The sequence below is a fragment of the Phalacrocorax aristotelis genome, chromosome 8 (assembly GCF_949628215.1).
Source record: "Phalacrocorax aristotelis chromosome 8, bGulAri2.1, whole genome shotgun sequence".
Classification (NCBI taxonomy): domain Eukaryota; kingdom Metazoa; phylum Chordata; class Aves; order Suliformes; family Phalacrocoracidae; genus Phalacrocorax; species Phalacrocorax aristotelis.
This window is the reverse complement of record NC_134283.1, coordinates 18,925,892-18,949,819: the sequence shown is the minus strand read 5'-3', so window position 1 is coordinate 18,949,819 and position 23,928 is coordinate 18,925,892. Positions and strand designations below refer to the sequence as shown.

Here is a 23,928-nt window from a genome sequence, read left to right as displayed (position 1 = left end):
CTATGTCTTCTTTCACTCCTGATCAGTTCACTTCTATCCCAGATTTTTAATTTTCACCTTTAAAAAAAGTCCTTCCTGCTCTTTCATCCCAATGCTTTTTATACAACCGCACAATACAGAAACCAGTGAATATACAACATTTAGAAGATATATTAAGTATTTCATGCCTAATTCCTAATGAAAATCAGCAGGTAGGTAACTGACAATTGCACACAGCTGCTTCTGTTATTTGGGGTAGTTAATTTTGATGTATGTGGTTTCCTCATTAATATTTGAGGGTTTTTCTCCTCTCCAATTACATTCTCTCTAAAAGTGCTGACAAGGCCACTTGGCTTGAGAGCGTGGAACTGCCGTGCAGCATCTCATTTCAGAATATGGTATTTGGTGATGGGCAGGCAGAATTATTTCTCTGGGTATTTATCTGCCCTCCTAATGGACATAAGGTCTGCAAACCTTTCCCTGTATGACTTTACTACGCTTAACTACATGAGTTCCCTGTGTTACTGAGTTTGTCTGCTTTTTAGCATTGGGCATGGCACAAAGATTTATGTTGCTGTGTGACCATACCAATCGTCCATCATTATTCCTTACAATAAAATCTTACTCCTTGTTTTTAAAAGCCTTTTGAATTAGATTCCATTATGAGTTAACATACCACAGATGGTCACGTGCTTGTGAACACAGAGAAGTAAAATATTCTTCAAAAACACCTTTGTGATCTGTGTAGGCTTCTATGTCTGAAAGAAAGTCAAGGGACTTGGATGACTAAAGATGACTTTCCTCAGCCAAACTTAGCTACCTGTATGTTAGACAAGCAGATACCTTAGCTCTCCTGAGAGTCAATGGGAAGAGATAGACTTCTTCAGAGACAGTTCATCCTCACCTGAAACACATATCAAAAACAGGTGGAATGATTAACCCTCTGGAGCTGCTTCTTGCTTTTCTTTCCTTATGGAAACCATCTTAGAATATGGACCCAATTGTCAAAAGATCTTTGCTTAATAAGACGAATGTACAGTTTTCCTGTGGTTCTAAAATCATGGCAATCTTGCACGTAAAAAAGAAACAGACAAAAATATCTGAGGGGAATTAATAAATATCTGAACATAATTATGGTATTTTAAAAACAAATGTATCATATTATTCTGCTGAAGATGGGGAAATTATACTAAGAGTGAACATGCAAATAGTTTTGTCTCTCACAAAGGAAATAGCACAGGCTACCCCTCTTCATCTGCAGAATTTCCTGATTTAAGTGAGAAGATAGTATTTAGTTTCTATTCATTATTATGAAAAACAAAAGTATATTTAAACTGAGCCAAATCCTTCCAATGAGTGGTCCAATTGCACATATGCTGTATCTTTTTAACCACTGATCCCATCCTATCACCCATCAGCTTGTATGACATTTATTTTTGTTCAAGCTTCCACGCTAAGGCTACATGTACACCCAGTACTACCACCACTAAGTGCTATTAATGGGGCAGGCTGCAACAACAAAGATTGCAGTTTTGTAACTAATATGCATTTTTAATTGGGATCTCTGCCACCTAGTGTTTGAGTTTGCAGGGTTCACTTCTATTCCATTCAGCTGTAAACAGAAAGTCTAGCTATTTGCTTCCTATATGAAAGCTAAATCAACGTTCTTACAGAATCATTGATTTCCAGGACTTGAGACTTTAAGTAAAATACCAAATATTACATGGCTTCCAACTGACAATAGGACGCTAATATGATTTGATCACAGTGTTTCTGCAAATCAATCCCCCCATCTTTTGATACTTTCCTTGTCTTGATTTAGAAAATCTACACAGAATGGCCTTAATCCAGACTTGCCGTGTCACAGATCTACTGCAGCCTTAGTCCCTGCCTGGGCCACTAAGGGCACCACATATTAAATATTCTTTCATCTACAAGAGCAGACCTGTATCTTCTCCCCCCACCTTTAAAGCAGTTTCATTTGTCTGTAGATAAACAAGGACAGCAAGGGGTATTGGCAGTAGTACAGGTTTTAAAGGCGTGTGTTCAGGAAGGGGTTGGTTCACGTGTGCGAAAGCTACAAGCAGGACAGCAGCTCCGCTGGACAAGCACGGCATAGTCCTTGCTGACATGCAGGAGCAGAGGCATTCAGTCAACAATACCTTGGCCACTTCTTATGTAACAGAAACACACCAAAAACAGAGTCTAAAGGGATTTTTTTTAAATTTTAAAAGAATTGTTTTGCCCCCCTCCCACTTCCTCCAGAATATGGCCACCACTTGCTGTCAGCAGGGCAAGAGCTCATTGCTTAAGAACAGACATACTGCGATATGCTTGCATACGGTGTCTTCATAGTTTCAGATTTTTCTGGATTTACTCAGTTTTACACTCACGTTCTAAAGAAGACTACCTCCCACTCCATGAAAACCTGGCTCTTGCAGTGTGGAAAAACGCTCCATTGACTCCAGCAGTGGCATACCCACCGTATGTCTCCAGTTTAATTTTGCTACTTTGATCTGGTTTATATTGTAAGAACATTATCCCTTGTGACCCTCTATTTATTTATTTTTAAACCAAATATATTAGATGTATTACTGTTTCATCATCTGCTCTTACTGCCCCATTCCAGGAAGTCCCACTGCAGTAAGCAGTGGGTATTTCAGTGGGACCTTATTCATCCCATGTGCCAACAAGAGCCCTCTGAATGGCTTTTGCTACCTGTCTGATTGTGAAGGAGTTAAAATCCTAATTTTTCTATTGCATGGCACTTTGAAGATAAAACCCTTTATTACAGCTCAGTTCAAACCCTCGGCTTGCACCAGCATTGCTTAGCAGAGCATTTGGTTTTCTCTTTACATCATATTTTAGCGAGTGCTGTGTTTTATAAGATAAAATGATAAATGGCCTGACTTAAATGACCGGAGGGTATCTACTTTCCTGCTACTCTATTTAAAAGGTTTCTGTGAACATTTTACACACCTTATTGTGTGACTGTGGCTGACTAATAGCAAAGGAAACAATAGCCTCTGATGTCCACAAAGGCAGGGCATACCACACAGGTGCCATGTTTTACAACACCACTATATCTTGTCATTCAGAAGTGCTCCCTGAACAAATTGCCTGTCATATTTAAAGATAAAATCTGACAGTGCCAGAGCTGACAAGTAGTCCTCAACCCTGACATACAACACAGAGCTGAATTTTCCTAGATTCGCTGTAGATGGATTTGTCTTTAGAGATTCACAGCAAAGCCAACTGCTGGCAGAGCAGCAAAAATTATTTCAAAACATTGCTAAGTGTCAGACTTTATTAAATGGTTGCTTTAAAAAAAAGGGGGGGAAGCGTCTGTCAGCTTTAGAAAAGAACTGTACACAAATGTTTTTACATATTTTGCTTCTCTGTAAAATAACAAAGTACAGCGTTTCTAAATAATAGAAAATACTGCAGTACATTTCAGGAAATGTATTTTCGTTACTCCTTAACGCTGGGACATATTTACATGACAGGAGCCTGTATTCTTTTATCTTTTACCCCATGAGGCTCTGAAAGGTATGTACAGTAAATAAGAATTAAGAAGGAATGACATGGCCATTTCAGTAATTACTGAACACCGCTTAGGTGGTTAACAGGGAAAGTTGGAGGGTTGCCTTGGGTAAGTAAACGCTATTGCTTCAGTACCGTTTACCCCCAGCAGCACTAAAGGGAATAGAGGATTTATGTTATAAAACTACTGAACACAAACGGCAGAGGCAGGGCAGGTACTCTAGCAGTATGTTAAAATCCCAGACTGTAACCATTTTCAAAGCACTTCATTTTTGTTTTGTTTTGGGGTTCAGAGGGGATAAAGAGCCACATACACATTCACCTGCTTATGCAGCTCATTGTAACCATTTTATGCCCATGTTAGATCCCTGTACATTTAACTCTTTCCTTGACTACAGAATGCAAACTTTTGCATGTGCAATTGGAAAGATTTTTCTCTCCTGTTCATTAGCCATTGATAAGGAGCTACATATTTGCTCTGAAAGAGGAAAAAGTGCCCTAAAACATTACCTACAGTTCAACACGCCACATTGTGTCAAATCATTTTAGCCCTGACATCGAGATATCTTTTCATACCTATTCCCGAGGTAAAGGGAATGTGCAAGCAACAACACCCCGAGCGCTGCTGTCCATCTGCCTGCCAAGGAACCTCTGCCACCGCACCCACTGCTCTGCTGCTGCCGTGTCCATGCTCCGTGCTTTAGGGTAAGTAAACACTCAGCCAGGTGGGAAACAGAGAGGACACTGGCATTCCTGAAGTCAGTAGGTATTACACAGAGCACGTTTAAAGGCAAGTCAGACTGCAGGATGCAAGTGGAAGAGGGAGGTGAGTCTAATCAGCAAGCTCAAAAGTCAGCTGTCGTGGTAAGCACAAACAGCACGCAGCTATTGTGTTCTTTCAAGGAAAGGGACCCTCACCATACAGCAGAGGCCAGCAGTGAGTGCAAGTACCTATGAAAAAGTAGGGAGAAAGGCAAAGAGGGTAAAAGGGAGGACTGTGCCATCTCCCACACTGGGAGACAGCAGGAAGGTGAGAGCAACAGGGCTGCAGCCACATTTCTGAAGAGTCTGTGGGTCCACCATGCAACTTGATCTTCTGAGAAACTAGTGCTAATGTAGGTGTCTGGGCCAGGAGTATCAATGCAAGGGCCCTGGGTACCCAAAATAGGTGATTAATGTCAGTTAAGCTAGGACTGATGACTGGAGAGCCTACTGTTATGTCTTGCATGGAAAACAGGTGCGTGCAGAAGGCTGTGAGATTACAAAATTGAGAATTAAGTAGTCAGAGACAGGTGAGTTCTCAGCTACTGCCCACATCTCCAGTTTATATTTCAGGCAACGACCTGCCACAGAAATCAGGCTTTGAATTCAAGAACAATGGGTGTAAATTCTAGGATGCCTTGGACATTCTGGGAATCAGTAAACTCAGAGGGGCAAGCAAACCAACCCTGCTTTTGTTCAGATATACGTGGGCTCAGTGATGGCTCTGCTGCTCTCTATCTGGTGGCATCTCCCTTCCCAGGGAAGCTCCTAGGGAAGGCCCAGGAATGGTGTTCTCCCTGTGCTGGTGAGTAGTGAGGTAGCTTTGCTGTTACTATGTGCATGGTCCCTGCAACAGCACAGGGGGAAATAATAACTATGAGTATGACCGTGATAAAGTTCAGGTGGAGCTGGAGCCCACCATCTCCACTATAACCATGTGTGCCTAGCCCTACCCCAGCCCCCTGGCTGAGACTTATGACATGGGCCATGCTAAGTCCCAGCAAAGGACTGCTCAGGTATGAATTTTAGTTGCAGTCCTAACTTGATTTTGGCAGCCCCTTCTGAGCCCCTCTTACTGTACATCTTGGCTGCCTCCCTGAACTTTAACCCCTGGGGTGGCTCTTGTGTTTTTCACCTGCTGGATAAAAATATCTGTTGCTATCACCAGCTGCACTTAGCACAAGAAGAAAATAACTCAGACTTCACCAAGGTGACTCACACAGGGGCTCTTCTCACCGCCTCCAACAGAAGAGCCACTTATGGGAGCTTTGTTTTCTCTGTCACAGAACTTTTCCATAGCATGGATCTATCTACTAGTCACTACACTAAAAAATCTCCCTGAGTCCTCCATCATACTGTTTCCTACAAAGCACGACTTTGCCTTAGGAATAGTGTTAGTAAAAGCTGTAATTGTCATTCTCCTGGGCTGCATCAAATCTTATTTAAGGATGGATCTCCTCTCAATTTCTCTTAGAGGCACTTTACCCGAGAGAGAACCAATCCATTATTGGAAGAAGATGTTCTGACCCCATTAGCTGGGCAGATGTGTGTTTGAACTACAGACCTCTGAGCATCCTCAATCCAAGATGAGCTAGCTCAGGCTACTGTGTCTAGAAGGGATGCATCCTCAGAGATCCCTCTGCATGCCACTCTATACCATAAAGGCAGGTGCCAAATGCACATTGCAATGGGCAGGTGACAGATCAGTATGCCCAAAAGGTGATTCAAATGAGTGAATGTAAGGGTTTGCAGGTAAATAAAAAGTCATGAGAAGTGTTATTTTGGACATACACTTTGTTTAAAAATCAGCATTAGAAAGAAATTCTGCATGATTTATAATTCACATATTGGCATGTACTAAAAATTAGTGTGTAATATGGAATTTTTTTTAAAAGACTGCTCTGTTCCCAGCTTGCTTCATGCATGTTTGATTCTGTCCATCTCAGAATACCAGAAGCTGCATAATACAAGTGTCTGTAATCTTTAAAAGTGGAAATGTCATAACTTAGTTAATTGTGGCCCTGGCTCTAATGAAAGTGCTGTTGCCCAACAAGCTTTGCACTAGATTGATTTTTCTTCTATCAGCTGGGAGTTCTGGTAAAAGAACAATAGATCTAACAGTATCAGCAAAGTAAAGAAAGTAAGGAACAGTGAGCTCTTCAAAATAAGTAGGGCAAGCCACACTCAATTTCCAGATTTGGAATTATGTTTTTAAAATGTATGTTTAATACAAGACCTTGTTCTGTGTCTATCAAGTCAAAGCCTGTACGGTTTAAAGTTCCTGAATGACTGCTTTATCGGGTAGCTCAGAGTTAGACCCCAGAGGTTAAGCAATAAAAGAGAGACAAAAATAACTTAACGGTTTCTGCAGCTAGTTGAACCCAGCAACAGCTCCTTAAACAGCGTTTACATTCCTACAGTCTGAAACGCCATAAAGCTGCAAGATACACTGAAAAGCTATGAATTTGCTAAGTAGGAATTCACTTCCTCTTGTTAGTAGAAGTCATTAAATTTATTAGATGTTGGTAAAATGCTTGTAAACAGAAAATAAGAAGGCTTATAAAAGAGTGCTCTTTATTTTCACCCTAATAATTAAGATGCAACTATGAATACAATAATAACAGAAGCCTCATTTATGAAGCACTCTTAGTTCCAAAATCTCAGTGATACTTATTTAAGTTTCACACATACCTGCTGAACTGTAAGAAATGGTTCAGAATGATACTGGTTTTGCAAACGGGTCTCCATCTACTTGCTTGCGTACTAACTTTTGGTTAAATCAATTAAACTTTTTCTAAAGCCAAGGAAAGAATGTTCTAGGCTAAGAAATCAAATTTCTTACTTCTTGGATGCCTTGCTGACTCTAAGCTGGAGTATCTGTGAATAACTCTTTCTGTCAACTCTTTTTGGCTGGGAGATTCCATTCCATTCTGGCAGGGAATGACCTGGCCTCTGTTATTCACACTTTTGTCACCTCTTGGCTGGAATATAGTAATGCAGAATAACGTGGGCACACAGCCTTTGGCATTAAGGGAACTCCAGGTAATACAGAACACTGCAGTGCATCTCAGCCATATAGGCATGTGCACACCAGATCGTTCTGCTGGACTCTACAATGGCACTCTTCAGAGTATCAAGGGAAATTTGCAGTATTGGTCCGTGCCTTGCTCTGTGACCCAATCTGGGGTAGCTTGGATTTTAGGCTATCCACAGCCCTGAGACAGAGACAACTGATGATAAATATTCCTTTGATACAGTAGAACTCTCCACAAAACCTGCTGTGAGTGGGAGATAAAACTGTGAAATGAAGTTCCGTAGAAACAACAGACAGCACAAACCTCACCACCTTTTACTCTATGTGCAAGACACATTTCTTTGATATTGCCTTGTTTAACATGACTACATATGTTTCAAATTGCAAACTGTACGGCAATAAACATAGAACAGTTTAGACAAACAGACTGATGCAGTGCTGGTAGGCACTGACTTCCTGCTACTCACATAATATAAGTTTGTGTCATATATGGGAAGTGTGAGGTTGCACAGCCAGAAGACTATCATGTAAACCTAATAGTAGAGCCATAAATTTTTGCCAAAGGAAATGCTATTACAGGGGGTGAAAGCCAGTCATGTCCATTTACATTATGAGTCTTACCAAAGTAACAGAAATTAATCTGCCTTCCTTACCAGAAGATTTGCAATATAACCATAATTTAATTCTATTAATTTAAAGAATAACAGCAAATTCCCCATTATTTATTATTAATTCTCAGCATAAGCAGATGAGGATAACTATGCAACCTAACTTGGACTTGCAATACAGTTCAGGTAGAGAGGTGCCCCACTGAAGGGTAGATTCAGAGCCCCTTTGAGTCTGCTGCTTCGAGGAAGCTTACCTCACACTATTCAGCGTACAGGAATCTTACAGAAATTAATCTTCTCATGTAGGCACCTGAAGTTAGATTGTGTGAAAAATACACTCTTCTTCCATTCACTGCAACAATGAGGTATTAAAGACAAGATCTAATACCTTCTGGAGGACAAATGATAGACAAACAGATTCTTTACGTGGTTTATTTTATAAATGTCAGTAAATTAGCAAACTTGAACAACACCGTATATCTCGCAGTGTTACACAAATAGTCCTTAATAAAAATGACATGTAGTAGTACCAAATAAGCAAGGAGCAAAAATTTCCTAATAAATTGGTTTGAAAATAAATGTACTTGAGAGAATGATATCTGATACATAGTTTTAAAGTTTTCTCACTTTAAAGTCACGTCAGCCTAACAAAGAACACAACTTGTTAATAACATTACTGTTGATGCTGAGACAAAAGGGAAAGAAAGGGCATTGGTGGATAGAAGAGAAAGAACAGCAAGGAAAGAATTGTGGAATGCTTTGATAATGTTCAGGTAATAAATTATTAGGGTGTTAATCAAAATAACTAGAAAAGTAGTGCTCTCAGTAAAGTACTACCAGACTACCAAAGAGATAGCAGACAAAAAGTGCTAACAGGTGCATACCAAGCATTCCAGTTTGTTCTAGCAATGCACCTTCACCTTGAAAAATAGCACCCAAATACCCACAGGGTATTTTAAGAGCTTCCTAGTACAGCAGTTATACCACCTTGTGGGGCTGTCCAGTGAACATGTTTAAAATACAGCTATAAAAGTGTAGATTGTATTGTATTATATGATATTATATATAGACTGCATATCTGCATATTCTCCATGGAATAATATAATAGTTCCAATAAAATTTACCTTTCCCATTGACAGCTCAGGGACTTGGAACCTAATTAAAAGATTCACCAGAAAGTTTAATCGAACATTAGGAAGCCTGAAAGATCTTTATTACATGAGATGTATTATTGTGTGTTATGCAATTAAATAATGCGCTAAATATGAAGAGGACAGATTCCAGCTCCACTTTCAGATATATCTTTGGAGAAAGAGGGCATCTTTAATCTGTAAACTGAGCTGATTAACTGGAAGTAATCGAGACATGCCAGCGATGGAGGGTTACGTATGCTCAGCCGCAGTGTTAGCAGTCAGAACACAGCTGCACTTTTGACCTCTGCCTCAGTTTCTCTGAGTAAAGCATCCTGAGTTCTCAAGATAAAAAGCTACTTCAAAATATTACTACAATGAGATGCTAATTTTTTCAGTGAAGCTTTTGAGCAAATACCTTGAAAAATTTCTACCCATTCCATATACATTACACTTTGATGGATACAATGAAATAGGAGAAAACAAAGGAAAAGCTTCTGAGAATATACAGGTGATTTCACTGTATTCTTTTCTTCCTTTTTTATGTAGACATTCATGTTCCACAAGGAACCAAGCTTCTCAGGACATGCTGGATAGCTAAAAGCCCTAGTCATACATGCTTAGTTTCAAAGTTATGTTACTACTCAGAGAGAGAAATAAACCTATACTATATTAAAAACAATCATCACAGCCCTTTAAATGATTGGATAGTTTGGCTTTGAATGCAATTCAACCTAATAGATGCTTTAATGGCTTTTGACAGATTGTTCCACTGATCAAGGGACATGTATGAAAATAACTGCCTACCAAGCCCTGATTTGATTTTAAGAAAAGAAAACTGAAGGTTAATGGTAAACAGAAGTTGATTGTTCACATTTTCACCAAAATAACTCTATCTGACCTGTTCTTAGAAGTAGTGAAATAAAGGATAATGGGAATCCTATGCACCTGACTTTTTACTTTAGCCTCTAATCAAGGGGACTAATCAGACCAAGATGTGTTGGCATGAAAGCAAGTATTTGATGATACGGTGGGGGAGAAAAATTACTTTTGTGACCAAATTCTGGTTCATCATGGACAAACGCTGTAAAAACAGTGGAGTATTAGAGGATGTAAACCATAGCATAGTACATCCTTTTCGCTCATGTGAATTATGAATGCTATCTCCAAAGCAACAAGAAGATAAACCAATTTTCATGTCATGTGTAACGTGCTCACACCGAAACGTCAGCATTTTAATGTGATAATTTTATCAGTTATTTGTTGGCTTTATTTGGTATGTTATTCAGCCAACTCTGCAGCCTTGCTAAGTACATTCTTTTTGCAATTGTATAAATTTTCTTCTCTTGTTCAATGCATGCCCCCGGGCTAAGGTGAAAAGGACAGATGAATGTAAATTAAGATGCAAGCCCAGCCACATTGAAGGTGATGAGTCTCAGTTTGGACTGGAAAGAGAACAGTGGTTCCAGTCAAGATTGCCTCTGCCCTTACAGGTGGGGTGAGGTGAAAGCCAGAATCAGGAGGGTTGGGAGTCCTCAGAAGCACTGAATGTGGATGGTTTTGCCCGAGTTTTCCATCACTACCTAATAGCTCCCACACTCTAATGCTAGATTAGTGTAGGGCTGAGCTTCTCACTCTGCTGTGGGGAGTGCAGTGGTTGTCTTTTTTCAGATGAGAAGCTTCACTACAAACTGCATTCTGTTTGTTTGTCTGACCCTTCCCCATGGCAGCTCACCGTCCTGGTGGGATAGTTCAGAAGATGAGCTGCATCAACTTGAATCTCAAACTGGAAACAGACATTGGGTGGATGTACTCAGTCCATGAAGGTGTAGCAGGACAAAGGCAGAGGTTGAAGGTGGGGATCGGGGTTTCTCATGCCTATTGCTACAGTGGAACAACCTCTCTTCCCAGCTCTGTAACCTTGGTGCAAGGAGACAGCGGTCAGCTTCTAGCAAAAAGCTGAGGACCAGCTGTCGGGGCCATGAGGGGGGTTAAGGAGCCAACGTTAACTTTGCACCAGGTGGTAACAATTAAGGGGGAGCTCCTGACCTGCACTGTACAAGTTGCTCGATGACTCCCATATGAGTTCAGTTAAAGCTGTGGCCTTGAGAGAGCACATCCCTTGCATCTTGTATGCACCTCATCTCATTTCACTTCCCCTCCTCTCATCCCAGCTTAGACATTAGCTTCTGGGCAAGTTTAATCTCTGTTACATTAGCCCAAATTCCACTGCATGACACAGGACTAATGCACTACAATAACTGAGAAAGGAGCAATGCCCACTCTTAAAACACTACAATAAATTAGCCATCTTTCATGATGGATTTTAGTGTTCTTTTAATTTATTTTTTTCCTGTTATGGCACTGGAATCCCTGAATCTGTCCCACAGCTTTAAGAAGTCCAGCATGACTTTAAAGTGCATCTTGCATCATTACCAGTGAAACTAAAACTATATCCGGATGATAATAAGATGACTGATTTGGATCTTTATTATGTTGCATGTTACCCATCCTGGACAGTTTCCAGTCGGTGATAAAGCTCAGAGCACAAGAATGATGCCGTTAAAAACTACTGTATTGATATTAGTATTTTTTATTTACATAACCTTTTAACAAGAAGAAAGGACCTACAGGACTAAATATTTTCACATACAGGGATATGAATAAAGCATTATAAAAACATTTCTAATTACATTGCATAACAGCAGTTTTCTATCAAATACTTAAAAAACAGCCTTTACCTTTCATCCCCCAAATTACAGAAACAATAAAAGTTTTTAATTTTCTGCCAACATTTTCCTTCTATCAGTGTAAAACCAACTCTGTATCAGATTTTTTAAAAAAAGCCCTTGCCTCGAGCATTTCATTTGTATTGGTTCCATGTTTAGTCAGTAGCTTTTGTAAAATTGATGAATATTGTCTAAAGGCAAGTGCAGACAGGCAAACAGATCTGTATCTTCTGTAATCCATTTAGCCTGACGCACACGTGCAAGTGAACTATTTTACCTTAATTCTTTCATGGCTGATGAAAAGTAAATGTAAGCAAAGTCATGAACTTCACCATTTAAAAAGAGTCACCGAATCTAATGTCAGAAGCTAATTTATGCTCTCACCTCTTCCCTGAAAAAAAACTGACCCTGGTCCTCCTGCCTCTAGAGCATCCAGACTTGGCAAACAGTTGCTATACACAGAACATCCATTAGAGGCTGTGCCTTTCAGCTCATCCAAAATGGAAATGGGTTACCTAATGCTGGAATATAAATGGATTGCTGAAGTATCATTGCAACATGAGCTAAATTATAACTATTTGAATAAAATAAAGAAAACTTCGAAGTATTTGTCTGCTTCTAGTATGTAATCCAACCACAGAAATAATTTTAACTTGATCCTGTTTTTTAATAGATATTTACCTTTAACCATGTTTTTCTCTTGGGGCACCTTTTGTCATCAATACATGCTTCAAACAGTTCCATCAACCTTACTCATGTGTTTGCTGTCAACTCCTGTGGGCTTTGGAGGCATGAAATCTTCTTATACTTCTGGATTTCAACTGAACTCAAGTTACAATGATTTAGATTATGTGAGACTGGAATGCAACACAGCATTAATCCTCTTTAACCACTTGATTATTGGTATTTTGCCAGTGAATCATAGGTCTTATCCATTCCAAAGGTGTTCATTTGTCTAAGTCATTGCCATCCATGACTTAAATGAATACTATGTGACTGCACTGAGGCTAGCACTAGTTCAGCTAATTCACTATCTTAAATCTTCAGCATAACAGGAACTAGAATGATGTATTTTTAAAAATTCTATTATTGCTGCCAGCAGTCTCATAATACAAGAAAAAACCCTGTGGTTTGTTTGTTTGTTTGTTTGTTTGTTTTTCACTGCTGCTGGAAATAATTATTTGCCAATCATTTTTAATAGCTATGCCTCCAATTCAGCTACGATCTACAACATGGATGTGCCTTCTCTACCCTTTATGGCTGTCAGATTCATTTCAATACTGTGATCCCCATGGTTTCTAGCAGTGCTTAATTAAACACAAAATAATCATAAAGTAACAGCATAAACGAACAATCCCCTCAAACACTGTGTTAAGTGTTACATCATTAACTTGTCTGAATTCATCTTGCTCATTTCCAAAGTAATATCTGCTTCTGTGAGAACTGTCTTTTCAAAAGCAGAATTCCCACATCTTCAGCTAGCTTTTCTCTAAGTGATCTCCAAAGTAAACTGTATTTAGTGTGGCATTAATCCAAATATATGCTACTTGCCTACTGGTAAAGCCAGCTTTACCTAGTGCAGGAAAGAAAAAGCAATACCCATAACACAGTATTTGAAAATGCTAAGAAATCTGTGGTACAAGAGACAATAGATAAATGTATGGGTCAAGGTTATAATGTAATCAAACCTACTTTAAATAATAATTTATTCTTCAGAGAGTTTTTACATTCTACAGGGTGGCTAACAGCTTTTGCAGAAGTCCAGGAATACAATGAAAATGCTTGATGCAGGTCTTTATACTTTTGCTGGCACAGCTATGTCAAAGGTGTTAAGAGGTACAATCTCGACTTGATATGATTGTCCTGGCAAAAGCTGGTAGGTGTGGACACAGTTTTATACCACTAAAACTGAATTTTTGCTGGCACAGCTTCTTTAGCTCCAGGGAGGTCTGGCATATGTTATACTGTCAAAAGTACAATTTTCGGCAGTGCAAGTCTCATCCACACACAGAGCACTTTGCCAATACAGTATACTGTCTGCTCTGGGTAAGCCTGGCCTCCACAGTGACTTTAAACAGAATATTAACACAGGAGGCGTACTCATTTCTTGGTGGCAATGTCAAGCTCTGAGTCTTACTGGTTTCTTTTATAGTGGTAATACGGGCTGTTTCACCATAATATGATTTTCTTCTGGTTTTTATGGCAAAGGCATACCCCAGCTCAAGTTAAAATAGCAACTTAAGCAAATGAAAAATCTCTCTCTCATTCAGGAATGCCCTGCATTTCAACATAGAATTATTCTTTTTATAACATATTATTACAAAACAGATCACAAACAGCTTCATTTCTCATAATCTTCTGGTTTTGTTCTCAAAGATCTCACTAGATCAACACAAATGCTGCAATGCCCAGTATCACACAACCTAAATCTAATCTGTCAGGGGACCTGACATCCCAGATGAAAACCCTTACTTAGGTCCATCAGCTCTTTAGAGAACGCACTGGGAAACCTGGTCTTAGAATAGGATTCATGGCATGCAGAAACAAAACAATGGTTAGGAACTGAATTCTGAGTTCCAGGGAGCCCAGGAGGTATAGATTCACACTGGAAATCTCTTTCAGTACTACTCAATTGCCATGATGAAAAACAGCAAGAAAGTTCTGGGATCCATTTCAGGATGCTCCTCCAGGGTTCCTTATCTGAAAAAATACCCTAAAACAAGGAGCCGTTGCAAAAGGACTTTCTCCACCATCTCCTGTATCTCTGCCTATGTTAGTGGATGAAGTCACCGTATTGTGTGCACAGCTCTATCCTGGAGACGCCCAGCAGGCTCACCCCAAGCTGACCACTCATTAGGATGCCCAGATCATGGAATCTGCTTTGTCACAGGTGTGAGCTACGCCTTACGTTGCTCAAGCCTGCCAAGCCAGAGGCAGTTCTAGGCACTCATGGAAGCAGACATTTAGACATCAAGGGAACTTGTGGAAACATGGATATCCATGGGGTGTAGGGCCAGTGGGAATTGGAGTGGAGGAGGAAAAAACTGAGGTGGGTGTTCTGGACTTCAGGTCTTAAAAGACACCTGTTTCTGTAGATTTGGGGCCTGGCCTTTTTTATTATGAGACAGTAACTGAGGTACTGCATGAAAACTGGTAAAATATGCATTGACATATAAAATAACACATGATCAAGGAATCATAAAGCTTAAGAAGCTAAGAAAGAATCTTAAAGAAAAGATTTATGTTAAACTAAAAGGATTCTCTCCAAATAATGAACATCAATAATTATAGGCTGGAAGGTCACTTTTGTTCTACCCACTGAACAAGATTTTGTAGATTAGTAATTACTTCTTCAAGATCATACGGCAGAGGCATATTACATTCATCATCTGTCCAGAATGGATGGCATTCTGGCTTCTGGTCTTCTGGCAAGCTCTCTGCCACTTCCGACTGGCATCTGAAAAGAAAAGCAAGCAGATGAACTACTTAAGTAAAACTGTATCAAGAAACTGAATATTCAGCAAGGATACATTTGTGCATTAATTTAAAGATGGTAATCAAAAAGAAATACCACATCTTCTGACCAAATGGATTGTTCATTTACAGTGAAGTTGATTTCTGTTGTAGGCTTTGTATTTTCTATAGGGATTTCTCAAAAAGCCAATCACCGAGAAAACTCAGTTAGTGTACCTTTATATGGTGAATTATTTTTTCATTATCTCAGCTGTTATTTAAAGTATGTGATTAAACCATTATCAGATTTAAATGTTTGCCCGTTTCCAATGTATTACTAGATTACTGAGAAAGATTAAACTGAATTTACTGCATTAAGGTCAGGCGGGATAGATTAAACAATATTAAAGAAGCTGGACTAGCTTTGTAGATTCTGGAGATTTACAAGTGTATCAGCCTGCTTAACTCTGAAAAAGGCAATATAAAAAGAGAAAATTCCATAAAGATGAATGGAAATGGAGGTTAATAACAACTTCCAGTGATGAATAGGTTGGCAAAACTTCAATAAAATTAAATTAAGAGGTTAGTGTGTGTTAGTCCCCAGAGAAAATGTTTAGATTACAGTGTTTTTTATTAAATGGATTATTCATCAATACTAGTGAAGTCTAATTACAATATTCAACTGAACTGCAGCCTGCAGAGGAAAGTTTTGTAAGTGGCAACCATCACATCTCTTAACATTAGCTGTCATATAACATGGTGCATCAAAAAAATTGTCACAGCTCAAGGAGGATTTCTCCCCCGTCTCTTCTGCTCCCCTCAGACAACTTGCATGTTGCTGATTAATTACTTAATGTTTGCAATGGGGCAAGATGAAGAAAAATGCTAAGCATTACTATAATTTTGGTATATACTGCAGGTCTATGTAGTTCTTCAAAGAGATAAAAAGCAAATTGTAGAAATAAACTTTCATCTCTTGTAAAACATTTTTTAAAATTCATGGTCTATAAAGCACATAACTGTAACAATTTTAAAGTTGTTTCAAACCTATGTGTGTCTTTCATCTCTGTAAAATTAACTCTAAAAATATTGACACATGCAACTTCCTTGTCTACACTGTCAGACTTCTGGAAGAGACTGTTTCCAAATGAAAGATGTCTCCTCTTGGGAATTATTAATGGCAGTGTAATCCCCATGAGAAAACATACTTCAGCTTTACACCCATGTTGGTGTGTGGTTAATTGCCGCACCAGCATCCTGGGCACTCAATCCATCGTACATTACACTACAAGGACAGTATTAACACATAACATTCCAATATATCTTCAGCTCTCCACATCAGCCCCTGATAATAGCATCTGTTAACATGCACTAAGTACTATTATGTAGCACATCACTTCATAAATAATAAGATTAGCCGACCTCAGGGCCCTAGGAAGAGTAATGTGTTTAAATGTTCTCATTATTTATTTAAAACAAGAATTAAAGGAACAGAAGCTACTTGTGACAATCCTCTTAGCATAAATATTAAACTGTTTGCATTGATAAGCTGCACTGTACAGAATAACAGAGGATTTGTTTTGCTGGCTGCTTTATAATAGTTGTTAGGGCAAATGCAGTTTAGCGTATGAGTTCTGAGAGGTACTTAACTGATTGTGCCATCATGTTCTGAAGACATTTTCCAAATTATATAAAGGAGCAGGAGAAAAATTAATATGCAGGGGAAGCTGAAACTAATTACAGCATAGCTCTATAAGGCTTTTAAAATCTTGCTTTATTTTCTGTCTTGGCACAAAAGAATATGCTCAATTTGCTGGGTAGTATAAGATATTCCAGTTTAAGCATTTCAGTGTAAAAGTGGATAAATTAACCATGTAGAGATTATTGCAGATGGCAAATCAAGAAGCTCAGCTGGTAAATACTGCAGGCATGTTACGCGGTCTGCAAAACTCAACTTAAAATAATAAACATTCTCTCTCTCACACATCTGCTATTAACAACAGAGTTTTCACTGAAAGGGAAAACATACCAACTTTTAGCTTCTTCACCATTTCAGAGCCCTTTTTTTACCTTTCATGTCTCTTTTTTTCCCCTGCTCTCTCTCACACAGATTGAACAGCTTTTCCCTCATATTTGGGGTTTGGGCATTTTTGTTGCTGTAAACGTGGCAGCAGTCACAGTGATGCTGTGACTGGACAGCCCACAAGCAACTATTATAGTTGCTACTTTCCCTTCTCTATTCTTACCAGCAGAGCCACCTCTGAAAGGTCACTCCACAACAAAGCCTGTGCCTTAGTTGAGCCTTAACTTCCAGGCAATCATGTATTTGGGAAGTTTTAGCCATCTCATGTTCCACCTGAGGGATTAGAGAAATGGAAGTGTATCAGGCCCTTGGACTTGCTGTGCAAGTCTGATGACAGAAATGCATCAGTGTACTGCAAAAGTATAAAAAAGGGAAGGCAGTGCCATAATATTCTAAGCTCTGCAATCCCATAGCTCCTTTGCCTTTCTGTCCAGGATTTCTCTTGTTCTTCTTTATATCACTAGCAAGAACAGCAGTGAATGTTACATTTTTACATTGGCGAGTCACCTATTTTGACCAAAATTACAATCCCTGTGCCGGGTCTGCTGACATCACAGTCAAGTTGCTCATATTTAAAGATACGAGGCTGGGTTCTAAGCACTTAAATAATTGCACAGAATTATTTCAAATTCCTCTATATCTGGGAAAAGATAGCTAACATTAAGTTAGCAATGATAACCCAGGATAAACAGAAATTCTATCTTTTCCCAGATACAAAAGAATTTATGAGGCTCCATGTGGGAAACACTGCAAACATTGAAGTATGGTGGTAGTGGGAAACCAGTACCAAGATTTATAACTTAATTAAGATATTATATATAAATTAGAAATGGTTATTGAGTTAATATAGTCAAATCTCCAAAAGAGAGTAGACGTAATCTGTGTGTATTGTACGCACAAAATGTGTTAATAGTGGAAATATCACACGCTCTGAGATACAGAACAGATGCCAAATCAAGAGTCATCTTTCATACCTTATTTGCAGCAGGAGAACAGAAAAACTGCCATGATATATTTCAGAGCAATTTAGCTCCAACACCTTGATAATGCATGTTCACCAACATATTATAGAAAGGATGATTTGTCTAAGGATGTATAGAATGCACAAAACTCCATGCCCCTACTTTCTTGTTAAAGCAATCAAGACCTGTGCCAGTTTCAATTAAAAAGGCCCATTTTTAAGAACAATTAGTTACTGTTGCAGTGCATATTCTCACTACCTCTCCCCTGTAAACTTCACAGATTTTTGACCCCCTTTTTAACTATATTTGCCAAATACACTTTCCTCATTAATAATTACCAACAGCTGAATATTAATATAAGTTCAGCTAAGTAATGACAAACATTTGTATGACTATGACTATTTGTATGACAATATATGACACTTTCCCTTGGAAGGTGGCTAATTTCACCATGGCAGGTGTACATTCATTGAGACAGACAGTTGCCTGGTTATGGTCCCCTGGGCTGCACTGACATTTTGATGATCAGGGTGTCAGCTACATTAGAGGACACTGATCATGATGCTAAAATTAACCAAGCTAGCTAAAGTGTGTGTTAATTATGAGAATGCAAGCAGTCAATAAAAGGTTAATGCAAAAGTCAAAGGATAAATTTATTTCAGTATTGCATCACTCTACTGACTAAATGACTAACATTATGCTTTGTTTTTAATCGATATATTTTACAGTAATGTGTAAGCCATTGATTTGAAAAACAGCCTTCTTTCTAACAGTGAAGTTTTGCAACTATTAAGTATTAAGTAGCAATATACTTAAACCACTCTTTTTTCAGAGCAGATACTGTTTTGTTCCATTGTCAGGAACAAGAACGTATATAAGCCAGGACGAGGCCTTGTTCTGCAGATGAATGTGATTAATGCAAATAAGAATGATTACCTAGGAATATAAATAAGGTACTGTGAATTAGGATCCCTGGATTCTATTGCACTGTTTGTCTACTCCACAGAAGTCTAGTCAAATCAGATCAATAGGGGTCAATTTGTGGCTCAGACTGCACGGACGTGTTAAGAGTGAGGAGATGATATGATATAGTCCAGTTTCCTAGATGGTACTAATTTAGCGGTCTACACCTGGCAGTTCAAAGACCAATGGAGATCACATGGAAATTCATAAGGTAAGCCAAGGAAAGTGGGTCTCGCCATCTTCCCCACGTACTGATACAGTCTGAAAAGGAGGATGGGATATTTGCTCTGCATGTACAAAAGTACACACTCACCCATACATACTTCCTCCAGCATTCCTGAAATTATGATGTTTTATAGTTATTTCTAACCTCCATTCATGCTAGAATAAAGTTGTTACTGAGCTATTATTCAGAACTTCAGAGTATCTTTCGAAACAATGGCCCAGGTAAAGACAGCATTCAGATCATCCTACTAAAACAAATGCATTTATTAAACTCTTACTGACAGGGGTTAAAATGATACATGGATGCTGTTCTGAGTAAGAGTAACAGTAGTAGCTTCCTTAGACTGCATCTTCCATTCTTAAGATTCACAATGACTTTGCAAATTTGGGTCTGATCAAATATGGGTTATTGCTGTTCCAACACAGAGCTCTGCTGTGTGAACACAAATCCTAATAATACAGGTACCTGGTACATAGAGCTTTGCTTGCAAGTTCGGATTTTTTAATCTTTGTCCTTCAAACCTTTCCTCTGCCTGGAAATTATTATGCAAACTATGCATAGTTACTCTACTCTCAGTGTTAGGATTATCTCATGTCGTTTTAAGCTGACATTCTTAGTTGCTAGAGCATATACAAGAGAATACAGTGCATTCTTAGCTATCAGAATTGTTATGCAAAGCACAGAGAAAATAAGAGATTACATACATGAGAACAATTACTTAAATAAGTTAACCTTGATTATTCTTTTTTCTAAGTAGTGTTGACAGGTATGACAAATTTTCTTCTGCTGTTGAATGCATCACAATTAAAACCTGATACCACTTAAGTCGAAGTTGAAACTGCCAGTGATTTTAATGAAGCCAAGTTTTCAACCCAAATGCTTTTCAGGAAACCATTCACGATAGACATGAGCTAGTAAGCATACTAATAAAAACCATCCAAAAGAAACTATGGAAGGAATGAAATAGGCTGAATATAGTTTCTCAAAAGGAAATTTAGCAAGGGATACTCAATTCAAATTTTGTATCCATCTACAATAGTGGTTAAATTATTGGCATTGTAAGTCAGCTAATACAATGTGGTGTACAAAAATGTGATGTTCTGTAACTTCAAAGTTGCCACAGAAAGAAAAAATATCTGTTCTGTCAAACTGAATTGCTCAGTAAAGCACAGGAAAATGGAAGTAACGACTCAAATTGATGCTGTAAATACACATTCTCCTTCACTGTTGGACGTGGGTAGGATATTGGGATAAAGTCCCTAAAAAGGATTGAAAAAGTCAGCCTTTATTTGGAGAACTGAATTTTCATTTATCTTCATGGAAAATCAAGAGGTGGAAGGGATAAATGTAATTTATGATAAAATGGAATGGGAGTGAGAAATCTGAAAAGCAGCTGGTCTCCAGTTGGATGCCCATTCCAACATTAGCAACTTCAGAAACTACAACATGCCTAATTTTAAGTTTTCTTCTACTCCAGGCACCTGTTTGGTTACAGTAGCTGGTAACAAGTGAAAATTTAACCACCAATTAAGGTTTAAGGCCATCAGGTGGACTGCTGAGAACAATTTTATACCTAGATTTATTTGTCAGCACGTCCATTACATACCAGTGGGGATGAATGGGACATTTGCCAGCTGACCAGTTAGGAGCTGCCGACCTCTGACATCAGTCACTGCCCCTGAAGCACTGTTCCTACCTGGCCACATGCAATACGGGGGTCAAATGGTAAGGGTGATTATGTGTGTCATATCTCAGGCAACCCCCCTAGAGCTTTAGCACATGCAGAGTCAAATTCCAGAGCTCAGCACAAAGCTGAGACAACTGTAGAAACATACAAAACAAAAGGTGCATGGTTTCACAGAGGTATAGGGTAGCTTTCCTTGCCATTCAGAAGAATGGACACATTGTTCTCCAAGAACAATGAAAACAAACAGAGATGAAGAATGGCAACTCTTCCACTGGGAATACAACAGCCATTGTGTCACCGGTGCCCTCATCCTGCATGGACAGAGCTCCAGCCTGCATCAGCTACATCAGAGGGAAACCATTCCTATGCTCTCCTGGGAGTACTTTGTCTGGAGACCTAATGCAAGACATGAGATTTAGACAGGGACCTGGAGCTAAACTTGTTTATGGTTAAAAATGTTGAAATCTTGACTTCTGGTTTGGCTTATTTTAGAGGAAATAACATATACAAAATCAGTATTTCAGTTGGAACTTCACCAAAATTGAAGGGTATTTAGAAAATGGGGGTTAGTTAATGCCCTGTCATGACACAGGGTTTGGGTGGAATGTTTTCTGATCTCCGTTTCAGCTCTGTAAAACATAATCAAGCCAATAATTTACAAATCCTTCACTTGGTATTATGATTAACTTTCATAATTTGTACCCTAAAAACTGTTTACTGAAAAAACAAAGGATGGAAAAAGTATATTTAAATGTTACAATATGAAACGTTTTCTTCGTACAGCTGTAAATGCTTTGTCTTTATCACCAACAAGATTCTATTTTTTTCATGCCAACACTGGAATTTTGAAAGTTACTGAGTTCAATCTAAACCTTAAACCAAAGATTTTCTTAGCTTTTTAAATTAAGTAATCAGAAAGTTGTCAACCTTGACCTGACAGTATTTCTTTCAGTTGTTCCCTACTGTGACTCTGCACAACTAAAACCTTCCCAGGTTTACTCTGCCTTTTAAGAACAAAACAAATTACATCAATATTTGACTTTGCAAACCAGATCTCAGAAGTACTGGTCCCAAACAGGCAGTGAAATGAAGTGGCCAGATGGAATGAGAGTAGTACTTCATTCTTTTGAACATCTAATCCCCAGTGTATTCCCAAGGAGTCTGTCCCATTTACATTAAGTCACTGCTGATGTTCTTTCATGTGCTGTAACTACAGTGTGCCCAGCCATAAGTAATGGCTGAGACCAGAGTTGCATTTATAGAAGGGACAAAATGAGTTTGTTTCCAGATAAGAAACTTCAAAAGAGAATGCCAGATTTAGGAAGGGATGGAGGCAGTTAAATTTTAATCCAAGAAAAAAAAAAATGTATCAGCTGCACAAACATGCAAGTACAAATACACACAATGTCATGTTAGAAGGTCTTTCTTCTCTGCTTCTGTCAAAAGTTGGTAATGACTTGTGTCACTGATGCATTTGGCCCTTACTACAGAGCCAAAGTTTACAGTCACTGACCCATGAGCTTTATGTCTCCAAAGTCAGCCATTCCACTGGAAATGAGGATGCTGCTAAAATATCCTGAGGCATCACTGGTGACATAGTAGGATAGGCTGAAAACAGCTAGGATTATCCTTGTGTGTACTTCTACAAAGTGAGTCTATAGCAGAATCTGTCTTTTAACACTGGCCTGCAGAGTGCATTTTGCTGTTCCACAGAGAGGTAGGAGATCAATGAACCTGACACTAAAGAGATTTAAGTGACAGCTGCATGGACTTGAAAATGCCAGAGTTCCTATTATTACTCAAATGGTAAATCAGGTAAATATAAGAAAAACTTAAGTTTTTAATACCCTCCAAATGTTGAAATAATAGCAACCAAAGCACTGGTGGAGTCCAACTGCAAAGTTTTCAAGTAGTGCACCAATGTGTTTCACATGTATTTGTAGAAATATATTAAAAGTTCACAAAACTATTTTTAAAGAATGTTTTGCTTTGCCTTAACTGTAGAGAAATTAAAACAAATTTTCCACTTTTTTTTTGCCTACAATGTTAATTAAAATCAGTAAAAATATACTTCAGTCTTTCTAAACTATTCAGCTGACAAACTATGGGAAAAGATAAAGGTTTGCTGCACAGTATCTTCGGCTACAGAGTGGGGACTGTAAAACAAAGCCCCCAAAACCTCAGAAACATTCCATCTCTGGATGGAAAGAATGGAATAAAAGAGGACACAAGAAAGTCCTTTCTCCAATATATTAATCTCTCCTGTGGGTGAACTGATAAACAGAAATCTACCCAAAGATACTTCTGATGAGATTATCAATGACCTTCCTCACCATGTCCACCAAATCCACCCTACCCAAGGGGAATATGTAGTACGTGGCACTGCAGCAGCAATAATGCCTCTGAGAAGAGTCCTGGCATTGGATGCAGGATGAAAACTTGACTTCCCCAGACAGAGCTGAGCTTTTCCTCTCCTTTGTGGCCTCTGTCCAACAGACCTAGAAACAGTCCATGAGAAAATCAGTGTGCCTCCTATTCCCACAAGAGAATGGCTGTGTGGGCAGCCTCCATTCCATGTTTGTTTGATTTTTTAATTAAAGAAACATCACTACTCTCTATAAAGTGTAGGGGGTAGGGAAATCCCCAGAGAAACACTGAATAAATAACACGGCATTTGCTGGAAGACGAAGTTTAATCCAATTTAACCTATAGGTCTACAAATTCTCCCTTTCAGCCCTGTTTCTCAGATGCTTTTGTTTCCTGTTTTGA

The 23,928-nt window shown here is 38.8% G+C and overlaps 1 protein-coding gene across 6 annotated transcripts in view; it reads right to left on the bottom strand.

Annotated features, from left to right (window-relative positions):
• Window positions 1-12,914: 12,914 nt before the first annotated feature.
• The window catches only part of FTO (FTO alpha-ketoglutarate dependent dioxygenase), a 250,253-nt gene continuing 239,239 nt past the window's right edge, over window positions 12,915-23,928 (bottom strand). For 5 of the 6 annotated variants that reach the window (XM_075101621.1, XM_075101622.1, XM_075101623.1 and 2 more), the window contains one exon: window positions 12,915-15,242. In XM_075101621.1, the coding sequence (XP_074957722.1) occupies window positions 15,086-15,242 (157 nt within the window). In that variant the 3' untranslated portion in view covers window positions 12,915-15,085. The remainder of the gene's footprint in view (window positions 15,243-23,928) is intronic. The other variant, XR_012662053.1, reaches the window with a different exon arrangement.